Below are 19,314 nucleotides of genomic sequence, written 5' to 3' on the forward strand. Positions count from 1 at the left end.
AGCGCGAGCAAACTTACAAATAGGAAACTCTGTATGTCTCAAAGAGAATTGAAGGGTTCAGAACGATAGTGGACCAAGCGCCATTTACTAAAACCGTTGAGAACAAGGGTTAAAATTAAGTTATTACCGTAATTCAATGGAAAAATATAGCAAGTAATATAAAGTATACGCATTAAAACTAAATTATATATCAATCTTCATTAAACTATGGTATTCACTTAATTTTAACCCTTGCTTCCTCCGTTTTTAATAAAAGGTGCTTAGCCCTATATGGCTCTGAACCCTTCAATTGTAAAATTCGAAATTAAGCAAAGACCACATCAATTCACCATTAATTTAATAAATATAATCATAATTAGATACAATATGTTAAAAGAATGAATGGATACAGGTCAGCTCCACGAAATCTGAATGATGAAACCCGAGAAAAAGAAGACTAGGAAAACCTCTTACATACGACATTAGCAAGAACGGATTACAGGATCCAGTATTCGTGAAGTATTGTGATGATAGTGATTATGGGTCAGCTTATTACTATAACCAATGTATAGACTGGTCTATTTGTAGCCCAATAATATACTTACATTTATGGGCAAAGTTGCAATGTTAGGATACAACCTTATTCTAGTCCCGAGGTCAAGAAAGCCTTGCAATGTTAGGGAAAAGTGTGACATAAAACAGTTCCAATGCAAACGTCTCAGCTCTCAAACCCCGTGATATTTTTCGGAATCAGTCTTGCGACTTCGAAGCTGGAAAATGGAAAACAGACAGAACCGAGGAGGTGTGCAATGATTTTAAAAGTTTATGCTTGGTATTTGGGTATGTGCACTTTCTTATAAACGTTTTGGAGTTGCGTATCAACTATATCGAGTGTTCGCCTGTTAACAGGTTTCACTTAGTAAGGAGCTGTTCGAAAAGTGACATGGGAAAGTAACAGCCTACTTAGCGGTGATTCAGCGCGTCAGCTTTCGGCAATAAAATCTCGCGACTTATGCCGCACATGATACTACAGATGTAGTTTGTAATAATTGTTGGAATTGTTGATCATTCTTTCTAACACACATTTCAAGTATTTTTAAAAGATTTCTGGACACACGCTGAATTTCGTCTCTAGCAACCCTAGCACATAGTTCGTTTCATTCAATTTATGGGCGACTGTTGCCTTAAAAGGCTTCAGTTTTAACAATTTCGTCGCCTTCCAAGTTGATATAATGCTTAAATCATAACATGATTAATGTTGTATTAATTAATAAGTAATACATTGGTTAGGTCACTGACTGAGAAGAAACTGCCTACTGAAGAATGCACTGGAAGGAATGATGAAAGGAATAAAAGTTCGACGCAGAAGAAGATATCAGATGATAGAGGACATTAAGATATATGGATCATATGCGGAAACAAAGAGGAAGGCAGAAAATAGGAAAGATTGGAGAATGCTGGGTTTGCAGTGAAAAACCTGTATTTGGATAGAAAACTATGAATGAATGAATTCTCTTCTTATACACTCAATGTTTTTTCTAATAAGCCGAATGTGAATGAAAGGTGTTCCTTATTTCCCACCTCAAAATCTGGCAACTCTACCCACACTCTACGTGGAAACATTGGTGCTGTATCAACGTACACAGCCTTTGCCGTTTTTTTTATTTATGAATAGAGTAAGTAGTAAACTTATGCAGGATGTTTCCGAGGTAGTGTTTCAAAAGTTTGGGGGATGATGGCGAAGGACACATGTATCAATTTGAGATAAGGGACCATGGTCCGGAAATGACTGAGTCGAAAGTTATAAGCAAAAATAGTTGTGTGGAAATGGAATAATTACAAGTATTGTAATTTGGCACCACGTGCCCTCCTTCCCTTAACCTTTGTAACAGTCGTAGGAAGATGATATGGGCCGGTGGGTACTTGTAACTATACAATCTGTGAGCTTGTCTACTGTTCCCATTGGCTCATCTGTATTCGAAAATCAGGTCTGCATATTCCGCTCTCGTGTACTCCTCCATTTCACTAGGACTGATCGACTGGACACTGCAAGTTGTACACCTACAACAGACGTGCATATCAGGACCGACCATGTCCGTTACACATTACGCTATCTGCATTGCTTTAGTGTAGTTTCCTGTCCCCATCCCTCAGACAGCGCACTGAATTGAATACTGTAAGTAGACAACGTAAACAACGTCAGATGAATACAGTATGTGTAAGATGTACAGATAAATAAACATAAATAAGGTGTACAGAGGAATAAAATTATTTCACATCCACACAACAATTTTTGCTTGTAACTTTCGACTCGGTCATTTCCGGAGCAGGGTTCCTTATCTCAAATTGATACATGTGCCCTTCGCCATCATCCCTGAAAGTTTGTAACATCACCTCGGAAACATCCTGTAGAATTCTACAACATACTTCTTGACTTTCCTTTCTTTGGGTGCAAGATGTTACGCTCACCTTACCAATGACCCTGCGAGCTTGTCGACGAGCCAGAAATCAAAGGTTGGCGGTACTTTCTCATATCGCATGGCTTTAATCGCTATTGAATGTGAGGAACCTCTTTCGAAAGAGGCTAACTACTCAGCAGTGAGGTCTGAGAGAAGAATCTATGACTCTTGCGAGCACTTGAAGTTGTTCCTCTTCATGGGAATGCCGGTGGGCCCGTCGGAATACTCGCAGACATTGATGCCGAGTCTGATGACGGGGTGGCACCTCCTCCTGGGGTTTCCCCAGCGCCCTCGGAACGCCATCCAGTAAGGAAGCTGTGCTCCGCAAGAGGAATGCATCACTTGGATGTTCTCCCAGGTTGCCCACCGCACGCCGAAACCGGTCTCGTCGTACAACCTGGGTAATTTCACGAACCTATGCTTGCCTGAAAATAAAATGACAGAGAATCTATGAATCTGTGAAATCCATTGGATTTCGTGAAAAGTTTTTATTCTTCTTCGTAGGTAATAATAATGTATTGCTAGAACAAAGATACACATTGTTTTTATACATAAAAATCACTCTAGTACCCTCAGAAAGAGACCATAGTCTCGTGTTCAGGGGGTATTCCACAAAATTTTAAGACATTTTATTAAATAACAGAATGAAAAATAAAAAAGAAAACATATTAGATATCACAGTAATTGGAACTTCAAATTTTCTTTCCAAACAATAATTTTAATTGATTTTTTAAAATAAGGAGCATTAACAAATTATGTTTGAGAATTTAGCTATTATCTTAGACTGACCAGATTCACATCGATAAAAAAAAAGGACGAAAAGCTTAAAAAGGAGGACATTGTTCGAAAAAAGAGGACAGAAAATATGTATAAAATATGTACATAGATTTAGGCTTGATGCTATATTATACTTCAAACTACGTCAATATCTATTTTATTACAAAATATTTGCAGTACAGAATTAGGCTTATATCACAGTCTAGTATATACAGACTGTTAATGTTCCTAATTATGTCAGGTGAAGAATACATGCGTGCAGTTCTGTGTTGTGTAACTTTCTCCATTCTCCTGTAACTTCATCCCACTTTCCCCCAAATATTTTTCAAAGAATTTTATTCTCAAACACCCTTAACCTATGTTCCACTCTCAAAGTGAGAGTCCAAGTTTCACAACCATAAAGAACAACCGGTAATATAGCTGTTTTATAAATTCTAACTTTCAGATTTTTTGACAGCAGACTGGATGATAAAAGCTTCTCAACCGAATCATAACAGGCATTCCCCAAATTTATTCTGTGTTTAATTTCCTCCCGACTATCATTTATATTTGTTACTGTTGCTCCCAGGTATTTGAATTTTTCCACCTCTTCAAAGGATATATTTCCATTTCGTACAATATTCTGGTCACGAGACATAATCATATACTCTGTCTTTTCGGGATTTACTTCCAAACCTATCCCTTCACTTGCTTCCAGTAAAATTCCCGTGTTTTCCCTAATCGTTTGTGGATTTTCTCCTAACATATTCACGTCATCCGCATAGACAAGCAGCTGATGTAACCGTTCAATTCCAAATCCTCTCTGTTATCCTGGACTTTCCTAATGGCATACTCTTATAATAATAATAGTAATAATAATAATAATAATAATAATAATAATAATTATTATTATTATTATTATTATTATTGTCATTATTGTTATTATTATTATTATTATTATTATTATTATTATCATTATTAAGTTTTATCATAATTATTTTGTAGTAAAATAAATATATTTATTTGTCCATGCTTCTAAGTATGATATAAAATTAAAACTGCACTGTAAATATTTTGTAATAAAATAGATATTGACGTAATTTAAAGTATAATATAGACCTAAGCCTAAATCTAAGCAGATATTTTCTGTTCTCTTTTTTTCGAACAATACCCTCCTTTTTTATCGATGTGAATCTGGACACCCTAGGAAAAACCCGGTATTCAATTTGACAGTGCGTTCTGGAGGTTTAGCAATGAGGAAAATCCCATCACCAAACTGTCCTATCCTTCATACGGTTGCTATAGGTTACGTCCGTATTCGGCTTCTTCCCTTCAAAAGTCTCTTAATTTCTTCAATGGAACGGTGAAAAACGGAGTGAGACAGGTAGCCAAAAGGCTTGGAGTTTATATATCCTTATAATCCCAATTTTCTTTGCAATCGCGTTCGTCTTTAAGAGTAAAAGACCGATGGCATATTCCTGGGTGTAACCTGTGTTCTGTACTTAATATGCATCACTCTCGGATAAACTGACTCGTAAATACAGAATGTGGACAAAATCCATTCAAAAGTTTAAAAGAAACGGATCGTCAAACAATCAAACAGTAGGACATACCAACAGACCAAAAGTTTATCCAAAACCACTTCTTCGACATAAGTGATGCTCAAAGTTTGTATTTCCATAACAATCTGGAAAACAACTCCTTTTTACTGAGTCACAATAGACTCAACTTTCTCTACATAGAAATCTATTAAGAACTTACCAGGAGCAGACCAAAGTCCATGCGATCCCCTAGCAGAAAAGAGTATAGGATGTCCTCCAGTAGAGGTCAGATTGACGTGGAGTGGGAAATTAGGCCTCTGCAGCATCCGTGACCTGACGTCTTGTTTCTCATAATCGAAGCTCAAAGTCCTAGGATTGAACTTGTAGAACGCCCCCGCATCGTGGGTGGAAACATACATGGCTGTCGGTATGCCGCCATTCTACAATGAACAGAATTTCAGTACAGTTTTATTGATTACCATTTAGAATTTACAATTACAGATCTGAGGTTATTCGGGAACCTCATTAATCTACCAGTGTGAGAAGCACAACAGTATCATATTTAAATAAATTTTATTTGATGTTTTTAAAGACAACAATATTTCGACATAGTTATTGTTTTATTGCTTTTGATATTTGTACAATCAGTTACTTATTTCTAGATACTTAATAATTTTCTTTAATCACTAATATAATAGACAGTTAATATATTCCATTAGTAGGCCTACTTTCTGTGCTCATTGTGATCTTATATTTCAACTTTTTTTTTACTCCCCTCTTTTTTAATTTTTCATTTGTGTTTTTTTTTTGTATTTGTAATTTTATTTTCATTTCTTCTCTCTGCATTTGTTTTTTGTATATGCCTATTTGTTTCTGGTGGTGTGGTAGAGAAGGTTTGATGGTCTTCACTCCGCCATATTAAATAAATAGATAGATAGATAGATAGATAGATAGATAGATAGATAGATAGATAGATAGATAGATGGATGGATGGATGGATGGATGGATGGATGGATGGATGGATGGATGGATGGATGGATGGATGGATAGATGGATAGATGGATAGATGGATAGATGGATAGATGGATAGATAGATAGATAGATAGATAGATAGATAGATAGATAGATAGATAGATAGATAGATAGATAGATAGATAGATAGATAGATAGATAGATAGATAGATAGATAGATAGATAGATAGATAGATAGATAGATAGATAGATAGATAGATAGATAGATAGATAGATAGATAGATAGATAGATAGATAGATAGATAGATAGATAGATAGATAGATAGATAGATAGATAGATAGATAGATAGATAGATAGATAGATAGATAGATAGATAGATAGATAGATAGATAGATAGATAGATAGATAGATAGATAGATAGATAGATAGATAGATAGATAGATAGATAAGATAAAATAAAGTAAAATAATAATATCACGTTCAATTTCAAATCCTCTGTTTTTCTGAATGGCATATGCTAGATTAGGCCTGCACAAACGGCGCTCATTGAGCGCGGTCACTCCTTCGGAAAGAGAGAGCCGTCCAACAGCTCGCCGGAAAGGTACGTCGGAATGATTAAGTCTGCTATACCTAGGGAGAGGATAGTCCAAGCAGCTATCTGGTGTAGTGTCAATTGTCAGTAGCTGTTTCACTTCGCCTATCTACAGCTACCTAATGGAGGAATCTAAAAGACGGAAAAGTGATCATCAGGCAAATTCTTTCAATATTACATGGGAAAATACTTTTTTTTTTTTTTCACAGCAGCTAGAGCCAATATTTATCTGCCACAAAAATTTGAAAGAAAGAAGAAAACATAATATAATGCGTCATTACTACTCCACACATAGAAATACGATGGTTTTATTGGTGAAGATCGCAGTAAAAAGGTTCAGGAGTTGAAAGTTGCATATTACATGAGGTAGGGTACGTTAGAATTGATTAATCTTCAACAATTTAAATATCTTTCTTCAGGGAAAAGGTCAGCTCATTGTTAATAGATTGAATAAATTACGGGATTTTAGTCGTAAACTTACATTTTTCGTAAGTCAGTTTCGGGAAGGTAATATGGCTCACTTTCAAACGATAGAAACTGCTTGTGATGAAGCCATGTTAGACAATTGTGTGCAAATATTAATTGAAACTCAGAATGAATTTAAGTCTAGGTTCCAAGATCTTGTCTTAATTAGAAAGAAGTTTAAAGTTATAATAAATTCCTTCAACACCACTTGAAACAGTGTCATACGAATTACAGCTTGAACTTAGAGTATTGATCTTCAATGCGGCCTAAGGGCTAAAGACAATTTGAATAATACTACTAGTCTGATTGAGTTTTACAAGACTAAACTTCAGCAATAATATCCACGACTACACAAGCTGGCTGTGAAAATGATTGCTACGTTTGGCTCAACATTTATATTTATTTTGTGAGCAACTGTTTTCTATCATCGACTTTAATAAAGGCAGACATCGAACATCTGTAACTGATGTTTCATTACGATCAGTAGGCTACTGTTCCTTTCAGCTGCCAATAGCATAAAACCTCGTTTTCATGTACTGATAAATAAAAATATAACAAAATGATATTGTATATTTAAGTGCTATAGAGTTTGTATTAATTCTGTAAAATAAATATTTCTTTATTAATTAATAATAGTCCAAAATAGTTTTGTAAACACTGAACGGGAATTCATTTCATGAACACTCGTTCTAGTACTTTTGTGTACATTTTGCACGATATCCACCCCTTCTTCCAGTCCACCTTTATGCAGGGCGCAGCCAATATCTGCATTCCGCTCTCGAGCTGTGAGCCGGCTCGGAGAGCGCAAACCTTGTGCAGGCCTGTTCTGGAGCAAAGTTAAAAAGTAAACGTGATAGTGCATCGCCTTGCTTTAGTCCGCAGTGAATTGGAAACTGGCCTATACGGACTCTGACTGAGAAACATTTTAATTATCGTAATGGAACATTATTATTATTATTATTATTATTATTATTATTATTATTATTACAATTTAATACGAGAAAAATTCGTACCGACACCGGGAATCGAACCCAGAGCCTCTCAGCTCTGCGCGCTGAGCGCTCTTTCCAACTGAGCTATGCCGGGACACAATCCACGGCGCCGGCCGAACCTCTCTCGTAATGTTTTTACGGCCTTACTACCTGCATTTGAGACGATACACGCCATATATATGCAGGAGCGCATATATGTATATGACTTTGTGGCCATATTCAACAACAGTTTGTAACAACTGTTAACAGTTAATACATCAATAGCTCAGTTGGAAAGAGCGCTCAGCGCGCAGAACTGAGAGGTCCTGGGTTCGATTCCCGGTGCCGGTACGAATTTTTCTCGTATTAAATGGTAATAATACACATTGGCTACTTCATAGTAGACGTGTAATATTCAATGAGGTGGTCGAGACCTCATACTTAATGAATATTGATGTATTATTATTATTATTATTATTATTATTATTATTATTATTATTATTATTATTTATGGAATTGTCACTCCTTTCATACTGAAACACTATCGGTTCGGAGGACGTGATGTTGCCTACTGTCTTTTAGCCACATCTCTCGCCGCAATGTGACTATCTACTGCTCTATGCAGTGCACCTACACTGAACACAATGCTGACGTGCTCCCAGTCACCGACGTGGTTTCCGTATTGCCGCAGCAGGCCCAGGCAGTGGCCGTTGAGGTCGGGCAGGGGCCAGGTGCCGAGCACGCCTACGTCCAAGGTGCACACGGACTTGCCCAGGTTGTAGGGGTAGAACATCCAGTACGTGACGTGGAAGGGCGGCGCTGGCTCCTCCTCCACGCTGTTCTCGTCGCCGGCCTGGCACACGCTCACCATGGCGTACACGGGCACAGGCGTCCGCGCGGGGCTCGTGCCGTGCAGCACCGACAACGGGTTTCGAAGAAGCGACTCTGCAACACGTTGCGCAACAGAGAAATCTGTGTCCGGGTGCAATGACATTCAGCTATATTGTCGGTAATCCTTTCCGTAGCTCAGTTAGACGACGGATTCTCGCAGGAGGCCTGGGTTCGATTCAAAGGAAGTTCTGTTAGATTTAAGATGAACAAAGGGCATATTCGTTAGTTTCTTTTCGAGTAATTTAGTTTTATCTAGGCGTACTATTCTCATTCCGCGATTGATCCAGTATTGCCGTATCAATATACAGGGTGTTAAAAACATTCAATATTTTGAGAGTCAATAGTATTCATAAAAAAAAGAAAATTCTAACAAACATGGGTCCTAAAATTAGCATATTCCGAGATATGAGTATTTACTCATCAACAACATACTCGTCGTTCAATGTGATCTGCATAAAAAGGGAGCATTCTGAGAGGCGGTATTATTCATAAAAACAAGAAAGAAGTCTAATAAACATGGGTCCTAAACTTAATATCTTCCGAGATATGCGTATTTGCTTATCAACATCATAGCAGATGCTAAATGTGATTTGCATAAAAAGGAGAGCATTCTGAGAGGCGGTAGTATTCATAAAAATAAGAAAGAAGTCTAATAAACATGGGTCCTAAAATTAATAACTTCCGAGATATGAGTATTTGCTCATCAACATTATAGCAGATGCTCAATGTGATTTGCATAAAAAAGAGGCATTCTGAGAGGCGGTAGTATTCATAAAAACAAGAAAGAAGTCTAATAAACATGGGTCCTAAAATTAATAACTTCCGTGATATGAGTATTTGCTCATCAACATCATAGCAGATGCTCAATGTAATTTCCATAAAATGAGAGCATTCTGAGAGGCGGTAGTATTCATAAAAACAAGAAAGAAGTCTAATAAACATGGGTCCTAAAATTAATATCTCCCGAAATACGAGTATTTGCTCATGAACATCATAGCAGATGCTCAATGTGATTCCCATTCATTGTAACGCATCTTCTCTATGTTTTAGGGAATCACACCTTGTCACACTTTTGTTTACTACATTTCCGATGTGATACTGTACACCCAATAAGAAACAAGTAAAAAGCTTACAATACCTTAGAGTACGTACACGTTGGAGCAATGATAAACGATAAAAGAAACGACCTAGCGACGCTTTGATATTATCAAAGAATCAAGTGTTCATGAGCAACGTGGATGCTGGAAGCGAATATTTTGATTTATCAGTAGTAGATATTCTATATTTATTTTATTTATTTATTTAACCTGGTAGAGATAAGGCCATCAGGCCTTCTCTTCCCCTCTACCAGGGGAAAAAAATATATAGGAAATATCAGCTGCTAGGTTCAAGGTTAATATAACTTAAATACGTACAAAATTGAACCCGTTTCTCATCCCAAAGCTAGTATAAATTCATTGTGATGTGATTCGTTCTTGTGATTACATAACATATCACGAATAAATACACAACTGATCAATTTGTCAATATCTATGATATTTAATTTTAATATGCCGAAATAATCATAACTCGATTAATACTTGGATATATTGATAACCACTGGTCATTATACAGATTAATATTATCTTAATCAGAGATCATTATATGAACGACAAGAGCGAAGAAAATGGAATTTTTCTTTTTCGTCGCTTTTATCGCGTATCTTCGCTTTTATCGTTACTCCAATATGCACACCTCAATGATAATGCATGCTTCAGTGCTCTCTGATATAGCATCGCTGCTTCTTTTTTTTTTTAGTAGGTTATTTTACGACGCTGTATCAACATCTTAGGTTATTTAGCGTCTGAATGAGATGAAGGTGATAATGCCGGTGAAATGAGTCCGGGTCCAACACCGAAAGTTACCCAGCATTTGCTCATATTGGGTTGAGGGAAAACCCCGGAAAAAACCTCAACCAGGTAACTTGCCCCGACCGGGAATCGAACCCGGGCCACCTGGTTTCGCAGCCAGACGCTCTGACCGTTACTCCACAGGTGTGGACTCGCTGCTTCTTTTATAGTTTATCGTCGCTTCAACGTTTACGTACCCTAATAAAATTCAAAGCCCTTATTTCGTACAGAATTTTATTTTAGGATGCATTTAAATTATTGTAATATAGTTCCTGTCTGCATGACTTATGGGGATGTATTTAATATTAAAACCAAATTAATGTACGTATTACATATTATACAATTTGCTTTTATTAAAAGCTATTATTAATTTTATCTACTAACGTTGGAAAAGCAGGTCATTATTTGACACTTTTGTACTGCAAAAGCTTGCCTTTATTTTGTTAAATAAAATGGAAAACATGTTGCTATATTATTTTACTTAGCAACGTGTTATGAAGCATTTTATAACGAATTATTACCATAGCAACAATACAGCAGACGCCATGGATCATAAAGAATAAAATTCTTCATTGATATAATAAATTTAATAGGCCTAATTGAATTTATAGATTTATTTTCTTCTGATTTTCGGCAAATAACCAACGTAGATAAAGTATGGTATATAACTCGTACAAAAGTAGCTTCATTAACCCGTGGGTCTTAAGACACTTCCTCCGGTCGTGATCTGACTTGACCCACTCGGTAATAAATTAATCTGTCATGAGTGTTGGACTGATGAGATGAGATGAGAATGATTCGGGAAGAAAGGGCCATACGTTGAAGTGTCATAGTATGGGCGATTCTAAAGGAAAAACCTTATATAAATACAGTATATGTCTTATTCTGAATAGTTTCCGAGAAACAGCATAGCCTAATTGCTCACATTGATGCAGACGTAACCAAAACGACATTAGATTATACTATTGCCTTCGTCATGTTGGCCATGTCTATGTGCGCATGTTACCAGAATGCTTGAAGGATATTCCTTTGGCAACACAAGCTGGTATGTACTTTAAAAAAGATGGGATTCCCGCACATTCTAGCAGGCCACTGATCCAGTATCTTGATGAAACTTATCCTGGGCGTTGGATCGGTCGCTGGGGTGTCATTTATTGGCCACCGAGATCACCTGACTTTATTCCATTAGATTATTGTTTGTGAAGTTGTCTAAAGAGCGAAGTCTAGAACCTCAAAGTGGAAACAAGGTAGCAATTGTTTGCCCGTGTTTTACATACTTGAGATCACATTCAGAAATGTCCGAACCAGCTCAAATTAGCAAAATGGCATCTGCTTATACGAGCTGCTAAGTGCATCGAGGTTAACGGTGGCATTTTTTTACGTGTTATGTAAATATAAATGGATAATTGAACACAATATACAGGTAACGATTTCTTAATTTACTATCACTGCATTGTTCCCGTTCCTCAAGGTTTCGCTCCAAAACCGTTGAGAATAAGACATATACAGGGTGTTTCAAAAGTGTCGGTAAAAATTTAGGGATGAAAAGTAAAAACGAAGGGAAGCAAAACAGTTCCAGTAAACATGGGTCCGTAAATTAACCTTTTACGAGATAATGTAATTTTGTGGTGATTGCGCCCTCTGGATACTAAGTAGGGTAAAGTTGCCTATTTCCGTGACACCCCTAAATTAAATTAAAATTGAATGTCAGTCAAAGCTTTGCCGTTCGACCATAGCGCCAGACATCTTTCTCGAAAGAGTACATCTTTCGCCTAGTTTTGAGACATCGGTGAACTTCCTAGCAAGATACCCAATCCCGTGACATTCAGTGAAAAAAACGTATCACGGAATTAGGATTATCACGGAATTAGGCAACTTTACCCTAATAATTCCAACAAAAGCAGTGAAGAGTTTATTTAATTTATCAATAATGAGACAGTAAAGTTCAAAATTTTGGCGTCAACACCACAGAAATGTGATTAACTACACACGAAGAAACATTTTTATTTGAACAACAGTGCGGTTTGTGGATAAACAAGATACAGTACAGTATGAACATGTTAACTGAAAAATTTTATAGCAAGGCTCCAACATATGGCCTTTCCTCCTAAATCACCTTGTACAGTAGAAACTTCGTATCTGATCATCAATAAATTAAAGCTAAAAACAAAAATCTTAGATATTTAAGTAACCAATTTACTTACCTACACTTCGGTTGGTAACTAGGTACCAAAATTCTGAGGCGGGTCCTTCAGGCAAAGTTACTCTATTGGATCGGCCGCCATTTTCTCGGGGTGTGACGTGGTTCAGAAACTCCGAAACATTGCCGGGGAAGTACCGCTCCCCTGGTGCAAGCCAGACTAGTGGGGCCCAACGTCGTACCAAAGAGTCCACTGAAACCACAAATTAGTTTTGCACTCTCTCGTTTGTTTCATGACCCTGCTAATTGCCTTGTGGCATCGGTGGAACAACAGGATGTGTAATGGCTCGCTAATAAGGAAACGGTGAAAGTTATTGTATATAATGTTAGCATACAAATACTTGGCTGGTAGTTTTCAGGGCAATTAACAAGATCATATACAGGTTATCGGGTTTTGGGGATAAAACTCCCGGATTTCCTTGAAAGAAACCAGCATCCTGCAAAGAGAACATTTTACTGCAATCCAAACAGAACACAAGTTATGTAATTGATATAATGTGAGAAAAAGACGCTATTTCCTACAAGCCTTAACCTGAGTTTTCTGTTGAGCAGTCTAAGGTTTTCAATATGCAGTCTTTTTTACATTGCTTGTTCCTAATAACAAATCCACAACTTCAGATTAAAAACCTCCTTTGAAAGATTTTATACGGATAAATATTGTAAACTAATTAGATCTATAAAACGTAGCTGTCACTACAAAATTGATGACACAGAAATTAGTTCAGAAATGTAGCTTGAAATTTAACTTTATGCTAGTGCTCAAATAAACCTTTGTATTTGAAGATGTCATTTGGAACACATTTTGCAAGAGACGCAATTGAAAGTTTGAAATGCTTAGCGCTCAAAGCTTAACTGAGAGTTTCCGATCATTACTGGACAATGACTATCAGTGTTAATGGCATATAATTCTCTATGTACATTCTATGTGTCTTAAGCTATGCATTGACAGTCTTGGTTCATTTTCGACAAGAAAGTGACATCCATCATTCTTGCAGTGGACTCTTCATTTGTCTCTAACGAAGAGAAACCAGATATGTTACCCCTGACATTACAACAGAGTAAAGCCCATTTCCCACGTTGCTTGTTTCCTTACTGACCAGCAAGCTTGGTTCTCTGGTGGGTACCCTGATGGCTTCCGTGTTTGGTATTATGCTGGTTGCTGTTCACACGGAATTGACTCTTTTCACAGTTCAAATTGGAAGATCATCTGCTGTTTCATCTGTTGCCGACAATTATAATCAAAAATAAACTAAACCGTGAGTGGGAAACAACTAAAGTCCTACATTAATAATAGTAAATATCGTAATAAAGTAATTAAACCAGAAGTTTAAAACAGCTAAAGTCCGATATTTAATTGCTGTATCTTAGAAACTAAAGAATAAAAAAATAAAAAAAAAACAGATTTAGTTGGAAAACAGCGAACATGGCAACATGGTTTCGCCGGTGATACTATATCATCATCTTCGGTTCCAGCCTGCAAACCAACACGGAAAATAACAAGCAACCTGATCTCGAAATCCAGCAAGCTAGCCACCAAAGCAGCCACCAGAGCGCATTATTGCGAGCAAGTAAGCACGCAGGGTAGCCATCAGCGCCCCCAACTTGGAATCCATCACAGATACAAGCACAGTGGGAAACGGGCTTAAATGCTCTTCAACAGCCAGACAAAGACTGTTCAAATGCATGTGTTAATTCTATTTTTGGAAGCTGGTTTTGTGTCTTATAATTTGGATTGGCAGATAATTACTTTAAATTTTCCTTTATGAAACCTATCCATGCATGAATTTTCAAGTGGAGTTTTCACTTGGCGATTTTGTAAGAATTATTTATTGCTTGTCGAAAATTAAAGCCCTTTTATACGAAGATTTCTCACTTCTGAAATAAATGTCAATTTAGAGCAAAACATATGAAAAAGATAATTATATTGTTATTAAATAGGCTAAGCCCCGTATCAACAACATTGTGATAAGGTTTTCGTGTTCTAGGCAGATCAAGGAACAGATGAGCATATAAATGTTCGAATTGTTATTTGAGAAATGTTTGAAGCAATATCAATGATCTTCCGGATTTTTTTCTTTGAGTTCTACAGTTTAGAAATTTTCATTAAACATGATGATGATTAGTAATGCAAAAATGGTGCAATATTGGACATGTGAAATGAAGAATTCTCCGACAATACCTGTCTCTTTCTCCATTAATACAGTAATTCTACTTCAAGTAACCGGATTTTAAACTTTTATCGCTGATGTGAAAAGTCGAAACTCTAGCTTTTAAGCTAATAGTGTGACACACACACACACACGCACACACGCACGCACACACACACACACACACACACACACATATATATACACAAGATGGAAGATAACCACTGCACCAAAACGGAACTGATAATAGATCATGAGGAGAGGTTTGAAAGATTTAAATAAGTTTTTTCTAACATTCACCATTTTAGAGGAAATCGTTATGTTTCTATGAAGCATTTGGCAACATCACGGCTGCTGCAATAATTCTAGCAAGCGAGACCACCCATCTCTTACCTCCCCCTTCCCCTCTGCTGTACTGAGTCGGAGACACGCGATAGTGCGCTACGTTGCAAGATTTATTTTAATGATTTTCACAATTATTCAATTTAAATTTATGGCTAAACTATTTAATTTGCAAAAAAAAAAAAAAAAAAAAAAAAAAGGACTTAAGGTACTAACTAATCAGATTATTGTTACCTATCTGCTTGCATAGCAATCAGTCATATCTCTCGGGCCATTGCCGCAATGGAGCCCGCTGCAAACATTGGGCAAAGACTATTTTTTAGCTTAAGGAAAAGTGTAATAAAAACTTTGTTATAGTTATCATGTAGAATCGCCTCTTAAATTTTGGTACATCGGTTCCCTTCCACCCTGTATATTTCAGATATGAGTAATGGGCGTCAATCATTCGAGTCAATGACCTTCACCTTCTGAGATGAACGTTCAATCATTTGGGCGAACCAAAATGTTTCATTAGGGAGAGTGTAGGTGGTTTGCTTACCTGACCTTGTGTACGATACAGAAGATGAGGTAGGCCTAAACTGGGCTCCAAAATAATCTGTATTCGAAATGTAATATTATGAATTACAAATATATAAGTAATAAAGTCATACATTTGTGAATACTTTAGAATGTGTGTAAAGTCGACAGAGATGTCCAAACGAATTAATGGACATTTTTGAGTGCGATCCAACTTTCACTTGTTTGTGAAATAGACAGAGCTGTGCAAATAAATTAGTGAAAATTTTAGAATGCGTTCCAACTTTCATGTGTTTGTGAAATCGATGCGCTATGCAAATGAATTAGCAAATATTTTAGAATGCGATCAAACTTTCATTCGTTTGTGAAATCGATAGAGCTGTGCGAAAGATTTAATGGACATTTTTAGAATGCGATCCAAACTTTCACGTCGTAATCGAAACGTTAACAGAAATCCATATAAAATTTAATTAAATTGACAATATGTAACGGTAGTCAGTATCTCTGACTGAGTTTCTGCCTGATATGTACATCTATTATCAGGCAGTACATTTCACTTGACCATATGTGTCAGAGGAAGAACAATTATTGTTTGTACAATCTGAAGTCTGACTAGTGTAATATGTAGCTAGTCGGCGACGTATGCAATGGAAGGGGAAATAAAGTGGCCACCCTACCCCGTTATCTCCTGGCTTAGATACCTCATGAGTGATACTTTGTTGGCTCACTTATGAGGTTCCAATCAGTCTTCGGCCTACTGTCTAAACATACACAATATATAACGAACAGACTGAAAAAAAAAAAAAAAAAATTTCAGAACGCAATGGGATAACGCAAGATAAATGGAAAATATTGCAGAACGGTGAAATTAGTCGCTTGGATTACATTCGTCGTTTGGGTTACGCAGGGACGGGGAACTCAATTATAAACAGAGTAGTCAGCATGAGTACCTACATAAAACTGCAACTAAGATAGCGGGAGAAGCTAAGCTCTCTAAAGCCTTGGTTTTTCTGAACCGACACAAATCCGGACTACACGAGAGATAGTGAGTGGTTTCTATAGCTGCGAGGTGCGCAGACCTCGCATCTCGCAGTTATAGAAACACGCACTAACTCTCGTGTAGTCCGGATTTGTGCGAGGCGGGCGTCGCACCTCGCAAATCGCATGCGTCGGTTCAGAGAAACCAAGGCTTGAGAGAGACTTTTTCCTGTCGCTGGGTTACAGATACTGAAGCAAGAAATTACAGTAGATATTGAAATAATATGATTATTTTTTGAACTGTATGTCACTATTGCTTCGTAAGGTTTATACTTTTAAATATGTGTATTAAATTTGAAAGGTATATACATAAATATAGAACTAAAAATATAAATTCTCTGCGTTTGTCTGAACCAAAATGTAAAACGAATGCAGCTTTTTATCATAGCATGAGTCAAGGTCCCAGATTATTAAACAAATTCTATTCCAATATTATTTTAACCACGAATCCTCTCCAAATTAATAAAAAAAATTAAAAAAATTGTAGTTGGATTTATAGTTTGGGTTTAAACATATTAAACACTACTTAATCTGTATTCACTCTCAATTTTAATTTTATTTTTGTCTGTATTGAAATCCCCTCTTGGGCACGAGTCTTACTCATTCAGGAGTGGGCTAGTTTATCTTCCATTGGTATTTATTAACTTGTTTTCATTTCAGACTTACTAGTAATGAAATAAATAAATAAATAAATAAATAAACAAATAAATAAATAAATAAAAATTTTATATAAAATGCAAGTCGTTACTCTCCAACATTCTTGACTCTGAAATTCCTCCCCACATTCGCCCAAATAATGCATTTCTTTCTGAAGTTCCTCGCCCAAATGATGGGTAAAATTCTCCCAAATGATAGGTCGTTAAGTGTGGCTCGTCGAAATGAACAATACTAGTCGATTGCTTCTATTCTCGAGTAGGCTACATTACAAGTTACTTTATTTTGGTCTCGATTTAATTTATAGGCCTACCTATTCTGAATTTGTATAAATCATACGAGTACTAGTTTATCGGTGAAATTATTACACAGTTGTCACTCGACCAGAGAAATTATTAATCGATTTGTTCTCTCTCTTTTCTAACTGACTTCATCCGTGTCAGTTGTTACCAATACGATGAAACTTGATCTCCTTTCATGTTGTTGATTAAGATGATTTGTACTCTTACACTGTATTTCCCTCGACACGCTATTAACTTGATCTTCCAACACTTGAAAGCGTTTATGAATATGAATTTTAGTTCATAACCTTCATATCATAATATATCATATGATTTATACGTAATTTAAAAGTATGTTACCCACGAAAATATTAAATATTAAACTGTGGCCTATATGTTGAGGATTGAACTTCAATCTATTTCTTGGGAAAGTTTCTACCAATAAATAAACAGAATGGAATTATAATTCTTTATGTACAGAAGATAAAATCAATGGTTTATTAAATGAAGTCGAAATTTTCAGTGGTAATCCGTCCCAAACCTGCTCTTCTCACAAAATCAAACCCCAGTTTCGATAGCAAGATATAGACAGTGAATGAACTGCGAATGTTCCTAATAGAACAGAAAGAATATCCTTGTATTCGTAATTATTTAACGTTGCTCTTAAACTAAAGTAGTAGTTCACAGATAATGTATTGATGTAGTGATAATGGAGTGACATAAGACTGAGAATGAGAACAAAGAAATTCGAACTTTTCAGAGACAATGAATCTTGCAAATGTTTTGCCCAACACATAGATTCTTTCGTCGAATTTATCAGGAATCTAACCCCGGCCTTTTTATTGAGACATCATCACAACACTAAGTTAAGGCTGGACGAAATAGAACAGAATAATTAAAAATATCAAGAAACAGAAATGGAACAGGGACAGAATATAAATATAACAGAACAAGAAACAGAAACGAAACAGAACAGAACATAAAACGAAGAACACTGAATATAAATATAAAAGAATAAAAAACAGAAATGGATCAGAAACAGAACGAAGAAGAAAAAACATAAATATAATAGAACAAGAAACAGAAATGGAACAGGAACAGAACAGAACATAAACATAACAGAACAAGAAACAGAAACGAAACGGAAACAGAAGAGAACATAAAACGAAGAACAACAGAACATAAATATAAAAGTACAAAAAACAGGAATGGATCAGAAACAGAACGAAGAAGAACAGAACATAAATATAATAGAACAAGAAACAGAAATGGAACAGGAACAGAACAGAACATAAATATAACAGAAGAAGAAACGGAAACGAAACGGAAACAGAAGAGAACATAAAACGAAGAACAACAGAACATAAAATATAAAAGAACAAAAAACAGGAATGGATCAGAAACAGAACGAAGAAGAACAGAACATAAATATAATAGAACAAGAAACAGAAATGGAACAGGAACAGAACAGAACATAAATATAACAGAAGAAGAAACGGAAACGAAACGGAAACAGAAGCGAACATAAAACGAAGAACAACAGAACATAAATATAAAAGAAGAATAAACAGGAATGATCAGAAACAGAACGAAGAAGAACAGAACATAAATATAATAGAA

At 36.2% G+C, this 19,314-nt stretch overlaps 1 protein-coding gene across 3 annotated transcripts in view; it reads right to left on the reverse strand.

The window, feature by feature from the left end:
- Nucleotides 1–2,257: 2,257 nt before the first annotated feature.
- Nucleotides 2,258–19,314, reverse strand: part of LOC138703166 (tubulin alpha-2 chain-like) — a 69,967-nt gene continuing 52,910 nt past the window's right edge. For 2 of the 3 annotated variants that reach the window (XM_069830833.1, XM_069830832.1), the window contains 4 exons: nt 12,721–12,909; nt 8,371–8,681; nt 4,956–5,175; nt 2,258–2,863 (listed from right to left, as the gene is read on the reverse strand). In XM_069830833.1, coding sequence (XP_069686934.1) covers nt 2,598–2,863; nt 4,956–5,175; nt 8,371–8,681; nt 12,721–12,909 — 986 coding nt within the window. In that variant the 3' untranslated portion in view covers nt 2,258–2,597. Of the gene's footprint in view, nt 2,864–4,955; nt 5,176–8,370; nt 8,682–12,720; nt 12,910–19,314 lie in introns of those variants that run through there. The other variant, XM_069830830.1, reaches the window with a different exon arrangement.

Source organism: Periplaneta americana, chromosome 7, assembly GCF_040183065.1.
Source record: "Periplaneta americana isolate PAMFEO1 chromosome 7, P.americana_PAMFEO1_priV1, whole genome shotgun sequence".
Classification (NCBI taxonomy): domain Eukaryota; kingdom Metazoa; phylum Arthropoda; class Insecta; order Blattodea; family Blattidae; genus Periplaneta; species Periplaneta americana.